Below are 18,118 nucleotides of genomic sequence, written 5' to 3' on the forward strand. Positions count from 1 at the left end.
CTTTTGAAAGAGATATGATGCATTGACACATGTATGCCTTTGTTTTGACATTACCCTGGAAGTTCCTTCAAATATTGCCCACTCTCTTTATGGAGTCAGATTCAAGCCCATTGTCCCAGATCTCGACAACTCTTTGAATGAACACAATTTTCCTCTTTTCCCCTTTGAATATTTTACCCAAGAAATTTGAATATTCAACCTCTACTTACATTCATCAAAGGGAATTTTTTTTTCTTTACTTCCTCTAATGATCATTTTGAAGGTTTTTATTAGGTTGTCTCTGTCTGTTCTGCGGATAAAAGATCCTAACTTTTAAAAACCTCTTCTCCTAATTGAAGTCTCTCATCCCTGTTAGCATCTTATTAAACCTCCTTTTTCTAATTCCTTCAGGGACTGTGTTGTTATTCATTGTCCATCTTTTTATTGCTCATCTCTAATTGCCCTTAAGAAGGTGATGGTGAGCTACCTTCTTGAACCATTACAATCCAGGAGGTGTTTAGTGGCACTCACAGTGTTCTTCTGGAGGGAGTTCCAGGATTTTGAACCACTGATCTCTATCTCCTTAAATGTGTTCACATTTTCCTGGTTTCCACATTTATTCACAATACATCAACTGAGGTGTATCCAGAGATTAATAATAAATTCCAGCACAATCTCTTTGCTTCTATACTGTATTCCTCTATTTATAAACACAAGCAACCCTATTTTAACCACCTTAAATGCACATCTTCCCACTTTTAAGAATTTATGTTATAGACACCAATACCTCTTTCTCATCTGCACTTTTGATTAACCCATGCTTTCCCAATTGGAAAATTTACTTTGTCCCTGGTAATGGATTCCAATGAACTCCCCACCACTAATGTGAACCTGACAGGCCTGTTGTACACTATGTAATATTAGCAATCCCACTATATAATATTAGCAATCCTCCAGTGCTAATCTACCATCCAATCAAGACTGATAGCCTATGAACATCTCTGTTATTTATTCTTTTTGGCATTCTATAATGTATTCTATCTGCTGGTAACTTTCAGAAATGATAACCTTTTTTTAAATATGTTTTCTCCATCTAGTGCTATTCTGTTCATATACATCCTCTCCTCTTTCAATGCAATCCCATAACAGTCCCTTCCTTTGTGAAGACAGAAATGGAAAATGTTCTGCCTCACCTAAAATATGCACAAAGAGAATGAATCTTGTTTTATTCAAGTTAGACCATTTGTTAATTTAATAAAAGGAGAAATTCTTGCATTATTGATATTTCATGTTTGGCATCAATAGCCAGCCAATTTAGCAACTTCTATATCAGATTATATCAAGGCTACCAAGGAGAGATCTCGATAACATGTACAATATTACTCTCCCTTGAATTTGTTGAAACTATGGTTTGAATACAAGTTTGAATGGATGCTTTGCTTAGCAAAAGCAGTTGAGGTAAACATGATTCATGCATCGGGAAAGGAGCTTGGTACATGTTTAATTGAGATTGAGACAACAACTAAAAGAACATAATTAATCAAGGACTCCATGTGGAGACTGGTTTAATGAACCAGGTTTCTTTTACTTGTTCACAGGATGAGGGCATTTACCAAGTTAAGAATTGACTACATTGATGCAGGTCTGGAGCCACATGTAGGCCAGATCATGTGGGGATGGCAGATTTCCTTCCGTTAGTGCACCAGGTGGGTTTTTACTACAATTGACAGTAGTGACATGTGTATCATTAAGCCATCTCTTCATTCCAGATTTTTATTGGAAATAATTTCCACCAAAATTCCATAATGGGATTCAAACCCATATCACGAGGGGCATTGGCCTAGAGTTCTGTATTATGAGTCATGTGACATTACCACTGTATCACTGCCTCCCCTTGAGGGACACTTTCTGCTCCGTCCATTTTGTACATACTTAAAATCAACTTGTTCCGATACATCATGACATATGTCCGGGGCAGGTGTAACTGGAATCAGGATCTTCTGTACCAGAAAGTAGGGACATTACTCACTGTGTCACAAGAACACTCCCATGTCAATGTTGTATGTTTGGATGACTTTTTACACACTGAAGTAATGGGATGCAATATTTTTTGTGTTGGAGGGAGGCAAAAGTAATGTCCGGGGGGGGGGGGGGGGGGAGGGGGGAGCAATAGCGCATCCACTTTGAAAGGGTTGTGTGAGGGGAGTTGGTTGAATATTTGATGACTTTGCTTCTTTGTAGAACTTTCCCGTTGTAGATATTACGTATTTCGAAAAGAATCTAGAGAACAGAGAGAAACCTTTTTTTCCCCCCATTGTTGAGGGAAACTAAGAAAATGGGTCTTAACTGTAAAAGCCAGAATAAAGCCATTCAGGTGAGAAGTCAGGAAGGACATATCTCCACAGAAAAGGTGCTGAAGGTGTAGAGTTTTGCAAGCTATAGGTATTGAAGAATATAGAGCCAAAGCTTGTGTAAAGATGTAGTGAAAGGGGAAGAATGATAACATAGACTGTGCTCGCCTGTGGAAGGAGCAGATTGGCTTTTCCTTTATCCCATTCGTGCTCCAGGTGTTCTAATTTGACAATTCTAGACAACACCAGTGCCAATATCAGTGACAATAAGATTCCTGATATAAAAGCCGCTACTCTGGTCAGATGGAGCCCAAGTCAAAAGGAAACCATTGTGATGGAAAGGGTTGCCATAACGGTGGAGTGATCCATGTTCTTCAAAGCTTAACTCAAGCAGCCTGGCACATGTCTGGTTCAGATCGCAGTGGCGAAACCTATCCTGTTGTTCTTGTAATCAAATTCAGTGTAATATCGACCAATAAAGTTGGCACCCAGGATCCAGACAGGGCCAGCAGGCGGGGGGATATCAAGTCCAGAAAAAGTAACTGTGCAGACGTCTTCCCCAAACTGGGATTCCTGTAAACATCAAAGGACATAGATCAGTCCTTGTGTCTCTTTGATCCAACTAAAAGGCTCAAACAGATGGGCTTTTTTCTTTCCTTTCATTCTTCTTAATTACAGCAGAAAATATGTACAAAATGTGTAGTAACTTCCCGCTAGTCCACCAATCCCCCCATCACAAACAACAGCATGGCACATGACATTCCCATGTTTAGCAAAACTGCTAAAGTTAACTGACTTTAAACATGTACAAAAGCATTACAATCTCAATGCCAGGAATTTGCCCAAGGCTTCCATCTATGCTAATAATTCAGTTTTCTGAATAGAAGCATGGATTTATGATTTCATTAAAGGCTCTAAGGTACATCAAAGCAAATTTGAGGTTGTATAATCAGATCTATGCTCAATGTCAGCTTGTGCTTCTTTCTGTAGGGATGGTACAGGCTACCATTATATAAATAAGGTGGCTAGTCAGAGGCTTTTTCCCAGGGTGGAAAGGTCAATGACAAGAGGGTGATGTGTTTCTGATTGGCGAGAAACATCATCTCTTCCACAAGGTCACAGCCCTTCACAATTAAGGGCCAGAGTCAACTCCTGGATCAGATGTTTGGGAGAGGTATCCCCTGCATCTTTTATCTGTAACATTGACCTTGGATTTTAATCAGATTTTTCACCTCTCTGAGTAGATATCCTGTTTATGTGCAGGATATCAGAATTGCGTGGGAAGGTTGGATTAACCAAGGGGTCTTGTCCCATTTCTCATTGTTTGCATAAGGACAATAGAACTTCCTTGGAATTACCTGCTTATATACATGGGACTCAGCTCACCCTAACTGATCAGGAGTCCCAACATCAGTAAAATGGTCAGAGCATAAATGCAAGCACACACACAAGCACGTTGATAAAGAGCAAAGAACAATCTAGCAGAGGAACAGGCCCTTCAGACCACCCCTGCATCAATTCTGATCCTTATTTAGACTTGCTACTTCTTGCCTATATACGGTTTCTATCCCTCTGTTCGTCTCCCATTCAAGACACACCCTAAGCTTTGCTAACGTTACCTGCTTCCACCGCCTCCACTGGCTGTATATTCCAGGCACTCACCACCCTCTGTGTGAACAATTTTCCCCACACTTCTGCCCTAAATTTTCCCGCTCTCACCTTGAACCTGTGCCCTCTTGTAGTTGATCTTTCCACCCTAGGAAAATGCCTCTGACTATCCAGCCTATCTATGTTTCTCATAATTTTGTAGAGCTCTATCAGGTCGCCCCTCAGCCTTTACCTTTTCAGTGAAAACAATCTCACCTCTCCTCATAACTAAACCCCTCCAGACCAGGCAACATCCTGGTAAACCTTCTCTGTACCCTCTCCAAAGCATCCGTGTCCTCCTGGTAGTGTGACAGCCAAACCTGCACACAATATTTTGGAATGTTAACTAAAGCTTTGTACGGCTGTAACATAATTTGCAACTTTTGTATTCAATGCCCCACCTGATAAAGATAATTGTGCTGCATGCTTTCTTGATTACCTTATCCACCTGTGTTGCCACATTCAGGGATCAGTGGTCCTGTAGACCCAGATCCCTATGTATATCAGTGCTCTTAAGGGTTCTGCTATTTATTGTATAATTTGCACCTGACTTTGATCTTCCAAAATGCATCACCTTACATTTGTCAGCATTAAACTCCATCTGCCATTTCTCTGGCCAAATCTACAATCCATCTATATCCCACTGCATTTTTTGCCAATCTTTTTCACTATCTGCAACTCCAACGATTTTGGTGTCACTCTGCAAACTTACTGATCAGGCTGTCTTATCCCTTATACTTCTTGCATTGAAGTAAATACAGTACAAGCCTTAAGTTGCACTGAGCTCAGCAACCTCTCGCTGACTGCTGTTCCTCACACACAAATATATGCTCATATACAAACGTGCACATGTACAAATGCATACGTATACAGAAAAACTCGAAGAGGTTCACATGGACACACAAGACACACGTGCACCTGCATACACGTGAACACGCACACCCTCATACACACACAAACATACATTTATACACCCAGAGATACACATACCCCTCACAGATATAAACATACGCACATTGAGACATATACATACACATATGTGAATCTACAGAGAGATTTACATATCCAGATGTATATACTCAGACATAGATATACTCACACACTGAAATATTCATGTAAGATATAATTAAAACTCACCTTCATAATGTAGTCTTCACCCTTTAATAAATAGGTCCTCCCTCCCATGTTGAAAGAAATGTGAGGCAATAGATGGATTTTGTCACAGTTCACGATGTACTACATGTGAGGTGAAAAAGGCAGTGACCAGAACAATAAGATTAAGCCAATCATGATATCAAAAATTGGTGACTCTTTTTAAAAGTCTGTTATTTGCATCCTAGTTCTGATGAGAGCAAGACAAAAATCTTACACTTCCAGTCTCCCTTTAGCAAAATTTAATACCCAATTCTCCAAATAATTTCAATCACGACATACTTAGATTTCCATCCTGCTTTTAGATTGATCTCAACCTTCTCCATTAATTAAGAAATCAGCACATCACCAATTAAATGCAGCAACAGTGGGTGAAAATCTATTGTACAAGTTATCATACTCTCTGAAAATGAGGAGTATTCTTGTGATGACAATCTACATGTAGATCTTTTAAATTCGGGAGGTTTGGTTCTGCTAACCAACAAGCTCCTCTACTTCTATAATAATACAAATAAAAGAAAGAACGACCAATGCTGAAGACTTGAAACAAAATCAGAAATTATTGGAGAAACTCTGCAGGTCTGGTAGTAACTGTGCAGTGTTGTGGCCCAGTGGTTATCACTGCTGCCTCACGGTATCCAGGGACCCAGGTACGATTCCAGTCTCGGGCAACTGTCTGTGGGGAGTTTGCAAGTTCTTCCCGTGCCTGCTTGGGTTTCCTCCGGGTGCTCTGGTTTCCTCCCTCAATCCAAAAAGGTGCAGGTTGGGTGGATTGGTCACGCTAAATTGTCCACAATGTTCAGAAGTATGTAGGTTAGGTGCATTAGTTAAGGGAATGGGTTACTCTTTGGAGGGGTTCTATGGACTTGTTGGGCCAAATGGCCTGTGTCCACACAGCAGGGATTCGAAGATGAAAATAGAGTTGATGTTCTGAGTCTGCTCAGTAGACATAAAATGGTAACTCTAATTCCCTCTTCACAGACACTGCCCAAGTTGCCTCCAACAATTTCTGCTCTCCATTCTGAGAATTGATATTCCCACTTTCTTAGTGAGTTTTGAGAAGATTTGTAGCTCAGGTTGAGGTTCTGGATGTAGGTTTGCTTGCTGAGCTGGAAGGTTCATTTCCAGAAATTTTGTCACCATAACTAGGTAACATCTTCAATGAGCCTCCAGGTGAAGCACTGCTGGTGATTCCTGCTTTTTATTTATATGTTTGGGTTTCTTTGGGTTGGTGATGTCATTTCCTGTGGTGATGACATTTCCTGTTCTTTTCTCAGGGGGTGGTAGATGGGGTCTAACTCGATGTGGATGTTGATAGAGTTCCGGTTGAGTTAATCTACCAGTCCATCTACCACCCCCTGAGAAAAAGAACAGGAAATGAAATCACCACAGGAAATGACATCACCAACCCAAAGAAACTCAAACATATAAATAGAAAGCAGGAACCATCAATAGTGCTTCACCCAGAGGCCCACTGAAGATGTTACCTAGTAGGGTGATGAAACATCTGGAAATGAACCTTCCAACTCAGTGAGCAAACCTACACCCATTTCCACTTTCTGTTGTCATCAAGTCCAGGAATGGTACTTGAAGCCAGAACATCTGGCTCAGATGTAGAAATGACAGACAGTGTGCCATAAGATTGCCTCATCTGCAAGCTAATAATGGTTGAACCTTAAATACTCATTACTCAAGTTGTTCTAATGTCCTTAGTTTTTGATTAAGATCCTCTAATTTTTCACAGTTTCAATACAGAGACAGTTTTATAAATTCTCTCCTATCAATTCTCTTCTCACATTAGCAGATTCCCTGTCTTTGTAAATTGAAGACATAACAGCCACCTAGGTTTGTCTAATGCATCATTTCAGTTGTATGACACTATAATCTTTTACTATAAATTCTGTGCCCTATGATCTTGTCCTGCTAGCTACCTGATGAAGGAGCACTGCTCTGGAAGCTAGTGCTTCCAAATAAATTTGTTGGACTATAACCTGGTGTTGTATGATTCTTAACTTTGTCCACCGCAGTCCAACACTGGCACCTCCACAACATCACTTATTGCTGTAAGACCCACTGCTCTCAAGCTGCTTCTGTTTGGATGAGAGGCCAAGAGAGGCTTGAAATCACATGCCCTGCAGAGTCAGCAGTTAGTCAGAGTTAACGTGTAGACTTGACTTGGGCTGGCCACCACAATGCCACAAGCCGCATGAAAACTGCTGACACTGCAGCTAGGGATCTGATGCCTGTGGTCTGAACATCCTGCGCTTTGTGGGAAATCCTAGGTGGCACTGGTGGCTTGGAGCAGGAGTTGCCTGTGGCCTGTGCAGTTTGAGCTCCAGGTTTTGGGGGTGGAGGAGGAGCTGGGGGCTGCTATGGTGCGGCCACAAGGCTGAGGCAGTCGTAGATAGTTTATTTCAGGGTGTGGTGTCAACGCACATCTTAATTAGGTGCAGGCACCTGGAGGTGGGTTATTGCATGAGAGAGGGAGGGCTCCAGGCAGCTAGTGAGGGAACCTCCTGTTGCAAAACATTTCTTGACTTTGGAAAATGGCAAGAATATTGGTTCCTGGGTGGAGACCAGCTAGAGCCAAGACTGTGGCACTACAGATGGCCCAGCTACTGAGACTGGTAGGAAGAACTATGAAAGGGCAATAATGACAAGGAGTTCATTAATGAGGGGAGTAGCCAGCTGAGTCTGTGCCTGTAGATGTTACACCAAGATAGCATATTGCCCCCTGGGTGCCATTGAGGGAAACAAGGGAGGAATATCATGGGCCCTGGTAGTAATTTACAAATCCTGTCTGGTGCTACAAAAAGAGATAAGGGGAGCGGGAAATTGAGAAACAAATTTGTAAGAAGATCTCAGTTATCTGTAAGAATAATAGGGTGAGAGGAGAAAGATATAAAAGAGACCTAAGGGGCAACTTCTTCATGCAGAGGGTGGTGCAATTGCAACCTTTAAAAGGCATCTGAATGGGTATATGAATAGGAAGGGTTTGGAGAGATATGGGCGAAGTGCTGGCAGGTGCAACTAGATTGGGTTGGGATATCTGGTCGGCATGGACGGATTGGACCGAATGGTCTGTTTCTATGCTGTACATCTCCATGGCTCTATGATTCTGTGATAAGCGACAATGAAAACCATGAGGTTCTAGGGGTCAAGTGAAAAGGCAAAACTTGGTAAATTAAGTAATGTAGGTAAGTGTGAGGTCATGCACTTTTGTTGGAAGAATCAAAGGGCATTCTATTATTTAAATGGAGAGAGACTCCAAATAAAGTGTAGCTCAGAGGGATCTAGTTCTTGTGCATCAACCGTGAAGTTAGCAGGCAAATGCAGTTAGTAGTTAAGAATCAAAATTGAATTTTGCTCTTTACTGCCAGGAGGTTGGAATTTAAAAATAGAGAAGTCTTCTTACAATTGTAAAGGGTGTGGCTGAGGCCACATGTGGAGTACTATGTACAGTTTTGGTCCCAGTATTTGAGAAAGATTGTATTGACATTGGAGTCAGTTCAAAAGAGATTCGTTAGGCTGATTCTTGTGATGAGGGGGTTGGCTTATCAAGAACAGTTAAACAGATTAAACATTTATTCATTAGACTTTAGGAGAATGAGAGGTGATCTTATTGAAATACATATGGTTCTGAGGGGGTTTGACAGGGCAGTTGCTGGTTGGAGAATTTAGAACTGGGAGCACAGTTATAGAATAGGGGGACACTCATTTAAATCTGACCGTCATATTTACATATTAAGATTAATATATCCTCCCAATCTTTGACTTTAATCAATGCATTATTTGTGCTAGCCTACAGTCATGATCTCACCGTTCCCTTTTCATCTAGACTTATTAGCATACCTCTTATTCCTTCTACATACCTACAGTTCCCTAAACATCATCGCTATTCACCTCAACCATTCCTTATGAGAATGCTGAGCAGTGGGTTCTCAGAGAAGCACTGACTCTCGACCTTTGTTTTTGGGTCAGTGATTGACTGAACCACCGGGGAATGTACCCATTGGTTCTTGATAAGCTGTACAATAATAAATTGTGTGGTATCACAAACCAAAAGGACAAAAAGTTCAAAGGTAACATTCTGTTCTTTAAACTGCTTAAGGCCCAATAAATGTGTCTGTGCCCTGGGAAATAAACGCACGACATCATATATTATTTAAGTAGACGATTCAATTACAGCTCAGTAAAATAGACTCTCCACTTGCAACTACTTTGACTAAACAACAGTAACGATGGTGATGGGTTTTATATGACCATGAGGTGTGGGAAGTGTATAGCTTCTCTCGGGAAATTTTAAAAAATCAATAGATGTCTTAAATGAAGGCCACTTCGAAGATCAGTCTTACGTAGGTTACAGAGAACATAGGTCATAAAAACAGGCCATTTAGCCCAAGTGGTTCATGCTGGTATTTATGCTCTACACAAGCCTCCTCCCATCTCTGCCTGTTGTTTTGAAAGGTCTCTCATTTATACATAGTCAGAAGTCATACTACACCAGGTTATAGTCCAACAGGTTTATTTTAAATCTCAAGCTTTAAGAGCCCCTGGTTGTGAGACTTCTGACTTTGTCAATCCCAGTCCAACACTGGCACCTTCACGTCATGGCTACCATTTATACATAATTTTGGAGTTTGGATTTCAAAATAAAGGCAGCTAGGTGCTGGTCTCTACAGTGAAGGGTTTCATTTTGCTGACTTAGAAAGAACTCACCAAACAGTCTGTGGCAAAGTAAATTATAAAGAGACAGTTAAGTAAAAACTTAAAGAGTTGAGATAGGATATCGTTTCTCTGGACTCAAGTCTACATGACAGATAGATTCCCTACAGTATGGAAACAAGCCCTTTAGCCCAGCAAATCCACACTGGCTCTCCGAAGAGTAACCCACCCAGACCTGTTCCCTTATTACTCTACATTTACCCCTGTCTAATGCACCGAACCTACACCTTCCTGAACACTATGGGTAATTTAGCATGGCCGATTCACCTAACCTGTACATTTTGGATTCTGGGAGGAAACCCACAGACATAGGGAGAACGTACAAACTCCAAGCAGACAGACACCTGAGGCAGGAATCAAACCCAGGTCCCTGGTGCTGTGAGGTAGCAGTGCTAACCACTGAGCCACCATGCCACCCCAATCAGTTGAATTTTTGTTCAGCAATGCATTTTAAGATCATTGTAACTTTTTTTTTAAGGAGCTTGTGTTTTCTATTTTTCTTTTATAAAATAAACTTCTGGTGTATTGCTGAAGAAAATCTACAGTTTTGGAAACCATCACATTAACTAATTAAACAAGAATAAACATAATCTATCAAGCCATGTTTCACTCTGAGATCTGCCTTGGCCAGTAAAACCATCAACTGGGATTCTAACACTTCCAACATATCCATCTATTCTTTCTCAGCTCAGGTATTTATCAAGTTAATGCACCTACATATCATAGAATCCCTACACTGTGGAAGCAGACATTTAGCTTATATTAACCCTCCAAAGACCATCCCATCCACACTCCTATCCTATCCTGTATTACCCATGGCTAACCCATCCAGACTGCAAATCCCTGGACACTATGGGCAATTTAGCGTGGCCAATCCACCTAACCTGCACATCTTTGGACTGTGGGAGGAAACCCACAGTCACCCAAGGGTAGAATCAAACCAGGGTTCCCAATGCTGCAAGGCAAGTAGTGCTAACCATTCAGCCACCATACATCCCTTAGGTTCAAGTCATTAATAAAAGGAAGTGAAAAAGCTCACACTGTGGTACTTCAAATGTTTGCCTAGTCTCTTGCTGCCTCACGATCCCAAATTCAATTGCCAACTTGGCCAATTGCAACATGACATTTTTAGCAAGAAGAACAGTGAGAATTAATGAAACTCTTCCCAGTTAGACTCTTAGGATCAGAAATAGGTTTGTTTGAACCTTAAGATTGTGTCTTCTAATGATTTTAAAATGTGTCTTCTACACCTGCCCAACTTATTCAGTTATCTGCAATAGTCAGAAACTGAGGAGCCAATTCTGATTGGGCTGATTCCTGAAGGTTTTTTTTTCACCAAAGCCCCCCTCACTGCAACCAACCCATCACCACAGTCCCAACTCACTGTCACACAGGTTCATCAGCAAGGGTAACCTTGTAACAGTCAGATGGCCATTATTTTATCATTCCCAACATCCTTGAATTGGCACATTGAGATAAATAAATAAATCAAAGACCCACAAATGCTAGAAATTTGAGAAAAAGAACAGAAATTGCTGCAGAGACTCAGCAGGTCTGGCAGCATCTGTGGAGAGAAAATAGGGTTAATGCTTTGAGGCCGCTGACCCTCCTGCGGAGCTAAGAATTTCAATTCAGTTCCACCAACAACCTTTGGAGTGAGGTGGACACCACAGGGAGCTGGAGTGCATTGTCTCCCTCTCCAAGTCCATTTCAGATTAGTGCCCCTCCTTTCTGCCTATCCTTCCTTTATTGCACTTCCCCAGCTGGCAATGCCTATAGACGCAATGGCTCAGTGGTATTATCAGTAGACTATTGATCCTGAGACCACAGTGATGATCTGGGTACCTGGGTTTACAATCCAAACATGGTGAAATTTGGATTCAACTAAAAGTCTGGAATTCAGGGTCTAACGATGACCACGAATCCATTGCCGATTGACAGAAAGACACATCTGGTTCACTAATGCCCTTGAGGAAACTGCCATCCTTACCTGGTCTGCCTACATCTGACTCCAGACCTAGAGCAAAGTGGCCGACTCTTAACTGCCAGTTAGGGATGGGGAATAAATTCTGGCCTAACCAGTGATGCCCACATCCTGTGACTGAATAAAAAAACATTTTTTAAGTGGTCAGATTGTCAAGGGGAGGGGTGAAATAGTTGTCAGAAAGGTGTTGACATAGTGGTATTATCAGTGGGCTGTTAATCCAGAGACCCAGGTAATGTTCTGGGGACCTGGGTTTGAATCCCACCACGGCAGGTGGTGGAATTTGAATTCAATAAAAATCTGGAATTAAGACTCTGTTGATGACTATGAATCATTGTCAATTGCCAGGAAAAGCACATCTGGTTCACTAATGTCCTTTAGGGAAGGAAACTGCTGCCCTTACCTGTACTGGCCTACATGTAACTCCAGACTCACAGCAATGTGGTTGACTCCTAACTGCCTCTGGGATGGACAATAAACGCTGACCAATCCCTCATCCCATGAATGAATAAAAAAAGGGGGAATAAATTAGTGCATCTTTCAAAACAAAAAGAGCAGCCAAAGCATTGCTGAATAGGTTGACTGATGTTAAGTTTATGCTGCGTTGCACTGCATACTTCAATGCTGAATGCTATTTGGGTCTAAAAATTCAAAGTTTCAAGCATGTTAGTTTTTCATCGACCTCAGTTCATGGATTATGTTGTAATAAAACATTGAGCTATTGGTCTCTCACTTAGTAACAAAACTGTGACACTCCACAGGGGTTAAATTTGAAGAAAGCACTCCAATATTGTGGAGGCACAGGCATTGCCCCACCTAGTGGTGAGGTTTGACACAAACACTGCCTTAATAAAAACAAATAAATGGTGATTTCATTTTCACTGAGGGTGAGGTCAGGGCCCAGTGATGTGTTCATTTATTAACAATGGTATAATTCTGTTGATTACTCACTCAACACAATGACTCATTGCTGGATTATCTCTGCACTGGCAATGACCATACCAGCCTGGAATCCATGTTATCCCTGCCACGTGAATTGTTATTGTCTTAGTAATCGGTTGATCTGGAAGCAATAGTTTATTTCCTTACAACAGACTATTCCCTAGCAAATCTGTTCCTTAGAGACGCCTTCATTGCTTATTGGTAATTCTAATCATACAATCATCCAGCACAGGAGGAGGCCATTCAGTCTATTGTATGTGTGCCAGCTCTTTGTCAGAAGTATTTTCTCGTGAAAAGCCCTGTTTTTCCGTCACCCCCCTGCAACTTTGGACAGTGCTTTCCTGATCTCAGCAACATTCTCTGCTAGAGTCAAAACCACTTTAGGTCCCTTCTATTTATTCATCCACTGGATGTGGTCATCACAGACAAAGCCAGCATTCACTGACCATGTCCTAACGCCCCCCAAAGTAATGTGGAAGCAAAGAACAGGTTTCTGTATAAATGGTCGAGCTTTGGTCTTCCATGGATACTGGGTCCTGTCTCTCAAAGATAGCACCATTCGCTTCAGCTTAACCAGTATGCTCTAGAGTAGGAGGGAGGAGATGGGTGGAAGGGTGTGGGTAAAGCCAGAGTGCCTGGCTTTTGTAGAGAGGAGAGACATGTACACAGCGAGGTATCTGGATGAGGACTTCACTGATGGCTGGATGTTATGGAGGAAGGGCGACTGGATGAGATCATACTCTCCACAGCCACACACAGCTTAAAATAATTCTGATCACTCAGCAATCCAATGCAGATTGATCAATTTATTTATGGTCTCAATCAGACATGGAATTTCATCTCACGTCTTTGACAGTCTCAGGATGTTCCAAGCCGCTTCACTGCTGCGACTGAATGCATGTGAAGTGTAATCGTTGCTGTAATGTAGGAGGTGTAGTTTGTGCACAGCAAGCCCCCACAAACAGCAAGAGTGTTTTCCTTTATTCATTTGTGCTGAGTTGCACTGTCCAGCCCAACATTTATTGCCCATCCCTAATTGACTTTATGAAGGTGATGGTGAACTGCCTTCACCTACTGCTGTGGTCCTAATTAATCCACACTGAATTAGAATCCCTACAGTGTGAAAACAGGCCCATTTGCCTAACAAGTCCACACCGACCCTCTGAAGAGTATCCCACCCAGATCCATTCCCCTACATTTACCCCTAACTCATGCACCTCACCTACACATCCCTGAGCACTATGGGAAACCCACACAGACACGGGCAGCATGTACAAACTCCACACAGACAGTGACTCGAGGCTGGAATAGAACCCAGGTTCCTGTTGCTACGAGGCAGCAGTGCTAACTACTGAGCCACTGTGCCATCACTAACTCTTAGGAAGGGAATTCTTGGGTTTTGAGTCAGTGAAGGAACAATACACAATTCCCATTCAGGATGTTGGATGATTTGGAGGAGAGTTTGCAACTGGGATGGTGTTCCAGTGAATTTGTTGCCCTCATCCTGGGTGACAGTGGTCAAAGGTTTGGAAGGTGCTTTTAATGGAGCCTTGGTGAATTTCTGTAGTCCATCTTGTAGGTGTTGGGTGGTGGAGGTGGTGAATACTTGTGGATGCGGTGCACATTAAGTGGACTGCTTTGTCCTGGATGGGAGCCATGATGTGGAGGAGCTGGTGTTGGACCGGAGTGGACAAAGTGAAAACTCACACAACACCAGCTTATAGTCCAATAGGAAGCGCTCTGAGAGCTAGTGCTTCCAAATAAACCTGTTGGACAATAATCTGGTGTTGTGAGATTTTTAACTTTGTCCTGGATGGTGTTGAGCTTCTTGAGTATTGTTGGAGCTGCACCCGCCCAGGTCAATGGAGAATATTTCATCACCCTCCTGTGTGGTGGGCAGGCTCAGGGAAGTGAAGAGATCTGTTACATGCCTCAACATTCCTCGCTTCTAATCTGCCTTTGTAGCTATATGATTTCTGTGGCTGCTCCAGTTCTGTTTCTGGTTAATGGAATGTTGTTGATGGTCAGAAATTCTGTGATAGCAATGCCATCGAATTTAAAGGGGCAATGGTTGGACAATCTCTTGTTGGAGATGCACATTGCACTTCTGTGGCATGAGTATCACTTACCACTTATCAACCGTGTCATCTAGGCCTCACTGCAAATGATCTAATGAACTGGTTCAGTGTCTGAGGAGTTGTGAATAGTGCTGAGCACTGAGCATGACAAACAGTTTCACTTTGGAGGGAGGGAAGGTCATTATGAAGCAACTGAAGATTCAATTGCTTCACCGAGGACATTACTCTGAAGAACTCGTGCAGTGCTGCCTTGTGACCAAGTTGTTTGACCTGCAACAACCATAGCCATCTTCTTTCATAATTGATAAGACTTTAACCTGGAGATAGCTTTTCTCCCTGGTTCAACCTCAACTTTGTTAGGACTCTTGATGGCTAACTAACGGCTAGCCTGATTCTCAATGGGTCTGGTTTAGAGTGGTGCTGGAAAAGCACAGCAGGTCAGGCAGCATCCGAGGACCAGGAAAATCAATGTTTCGGGCAAATGCCCTTCATCAGGAATTCCTGATGAAGGGCTTTTGCCCAAACGTCGATTTTCCCGCTCCTCGGATGCTGCCTGACCTGCTGTGCTTTTCCAGCACCACTCTAATCTAGGCTCCGATCTCCTCACTTCTGCCTGCCTGATTCTCAATGGAGTTTATTGAGGGATAAATAATATCCAGGACACTGGGGAGGACTTGCCTGCTCTTCTTCCCCATAGGACCATGGGACCTTTGGAACCCAATTGATCAGACAGACAGGCAAAGCACAGGTTTCATGTTTCAGCCAAAGGCAGCAGTTTCTAATGGTACAGCTCTCTCTCTGTCCTTTGGGGAGCAATAATCCTTTCATATTAAGTCTATGGAATGGGTTCTTCAACTCAGAAAATCTTCAACCTCAGAGGCAAGGAAGCTACCAGCTGAAATAAACAGAAAATGCTGGAGAAGCTCAGCAGATCTGGCAGCATCTGTGGAGACAGAAACAGAGTTATGTTGTTGAGTCTGGAAAGACTTTTTTTCAGAACTGTAGCAGAACTACCAACTGCGCCAGAGGTGACCAAATAATGACTCCTCTCCTCACCTCTCCCTCTTCTAGGACCGTGGCTCCGATAGCATTCACTAGAGAGGAAACTGCTGCGGCTGGTCCAGTGATGTAGGAGGATCCAGTATCGACAATGGCTGCACAGCCTTTACGACAGAACAACATCTCTCCACCGACCGAAATCCTAAGACAGGAGAATAGAACAAGAATTTGTGAAAGGAAGCGCTTCCTGCCTTCAAAAGTGATGAGAGTTCTGCAAACAATTTCTATTATCTGCTGGGGATTGCAAGCTGCAAGTCAGGAGAAAAAACTCATAGAGTGAGAGATGCCTGCAGCACAGTAGAAGGCCCACCGGCCCATTGCACCTGAGCCTATCAAAACCAACTAACTCACTATCCTAATCCCATTTTTTGGCACTTGACCCGTAGCCTTGTTTGCCTTGGCATTGTAAGTAGGCAAAAGTGAGGACTGCAGATGCTGAAGATCAGAGGCTAGCTTAGAGTGGTGCTGGAAAAACACAACAGGTCAGGCAGCATCCGAGGAGCAAAAAAATCGATGTTTCAGGCAAATGCCCTTCATCAGGAATCAGGGCTTTTGCCCGAAACATTGATTTTCCTGTTCCTCGGATGCTGCCTGACCTGCTGTGTTTTTCCAGCTCCACTCTAATCTTAGCATTGCAAGGGTACATCGAAATACTTCTTAAATATTATGACAATTTTTATCTCATCACCTTTACAGGTAGTGCCCTTCAGATTCTCATCATCCTTGAGGTGAAAGCAATTTTCCTCCAATCTTCTCTAAACTTGCTGCCCCTTACCTTAAATTTATTCTTCCCGGTCAATGATTTCTCCACCAACAGGGAAAGTCTCTTCCTGTCTTCCCTATCTGTGCCTCTCATAATTTTATATCCCTCAATCACATTCCATCTCAATCTCCTCTGCTCTAATGAAAATAACCGCCGTTGGCCCAATCTCTCTTCATCTTCTGAAACTCTCCAGACCAGGCAACATCCTGGTAAATCTCCTTCACACCCTCTCCAGTGCTATCACATCCTTCCTATAATGTGAATTCCAGGACCACAAACACATCTCTCGCTGTAATCTAACCAACATTTTATACATTCTGAGCATAACCTCTCTACTCTTAAACTCTGTGCCTCAGCTAATAAAGGCAAGTATATCATATGCCTTCTTAATCACTTTATCTTTCTGTCCTGATATTTTAAGGGCAGTGGACATGCACATCAAGGTGTCTCTGACCCTCTGTACTTCCTAGGGTCCAACTGTTCATCATGTATGCAATTGCCTTGTTTATCCTGCCCAAATGCATCACCTCACATTTATCCAGATTTAATTTAACTTGCCACTGATCAGCTCATCTGATCAGCCCATCTATGTTCTCTTGTAGTCTTAGGCAATCTTTCTCACTATTACCACCCTATTAATTTTTGTAATGTCTGAAAACCTTACTGATCAACTCTTGTACATTTAAGTCTAAATCATTTCTATAAACCACATACAGCAAGGGCCCCAAAACTGACCCCTATGGGACCCCACTGAACTCAGACTTCCAGCCAGAAAAATATCCCCCAACCACCACCCTCTGCTTCCCTCACCTCAGCCAATTGTGGATCCAATGTGCCAAATTTCCTCAGATTGCACGGATTTTTACCTTTGCTGTCAGTCTCCCATTTGAGACTTTATGCTGACTCTGACAATTAGGAATGGGAGTTGCAAGGATAGCCACTATATGTCTATACAGAGAAGGCAGTTCTCAGCTGGTAGATTCACAGCTCTGAGTTTGAAGGCTGGGGACTCAGGTTTAATAAAAACCTTGGTTGATAGTCCCAAGGCAGAGGACTTTCTTACAATATCCTTCATGATTACCCAACACTGCAGTTGATCAAATATCTTTGAAGTATTGTCCCATGCTGTAAAGTAGGAAGCACACCAATTCGTACATATAAAGAGTTTTACGTTATTTATTGAGGAATAAACATTGACCAGGATGACATCTTCTTTGGACTAGGGCCATGGAATCTTTTGTAACTATGTGATAGGGCAGACAGGGAGTAGGATCAATGTCACAAAAACAAAATTCTGCATCTCTAACAGTACACACACCACTGAAATGTCAATTTGGATATCTACAACTAAGTACATTGGATGAGACTTTGACCCACAGCCATCCATCTGGGAAGCAAGATTGCTTTCAATTGGTCCACAACTGGCACATACAACCAT

General features: G+C 42.3%; 1 protein-coding gene across 2 annotated transcripts in view; it reads right to left on the reverse strand.

The window, feature by feature from the left end:
* Positions 1-1,254: 1,254 nt before the first annotated feature.
* ren (renin) overlaps positions 1,255-18,118 on the reverse strand; it is a 44,823-nt gene continuing 27,959 nt past the window's right edge. For both annotated transcript variants that reach the window (XM_072563177.1, XM_072563178.1), the window contains exons 7-9: positions 15,915-16,059; positions 5,115-5,213; positions 1,255-2,903 (exon numbers count right to left, since the gene is read on the reverse strand). In XM_072563177.1, the coding sequence (XP_072419278.1) occupies positions 2,742-2,903; positions 5,115-5,213; positions 15,915-16,059 (406 nt within the window). In that variant the 3' untranslated portion in view covers positions 1,255-2,741. The remainder of the gene's footprint in view (positions 2,904-5,114; positions 5,214-15,914; positions 16,060-18,118) is intronic.

Source organism: Chiloscyllium punctatum, chromosome 45 (genome assembly GCF_047496795.1).
Source record: "Chiloscyllium punctatum isolate Juve2018m chromosome 45, sChiPun1.3, whole genome shotgun sequence".
Classification (NCBI taxonomy): domain Eukaryota; kingdom Metazoa; phylum Chordata; class Chondrichthyes; order Orectolobiformes; family Hemiscylliidae; genus Chiloscyllium; species Chiloscyllium punctatum.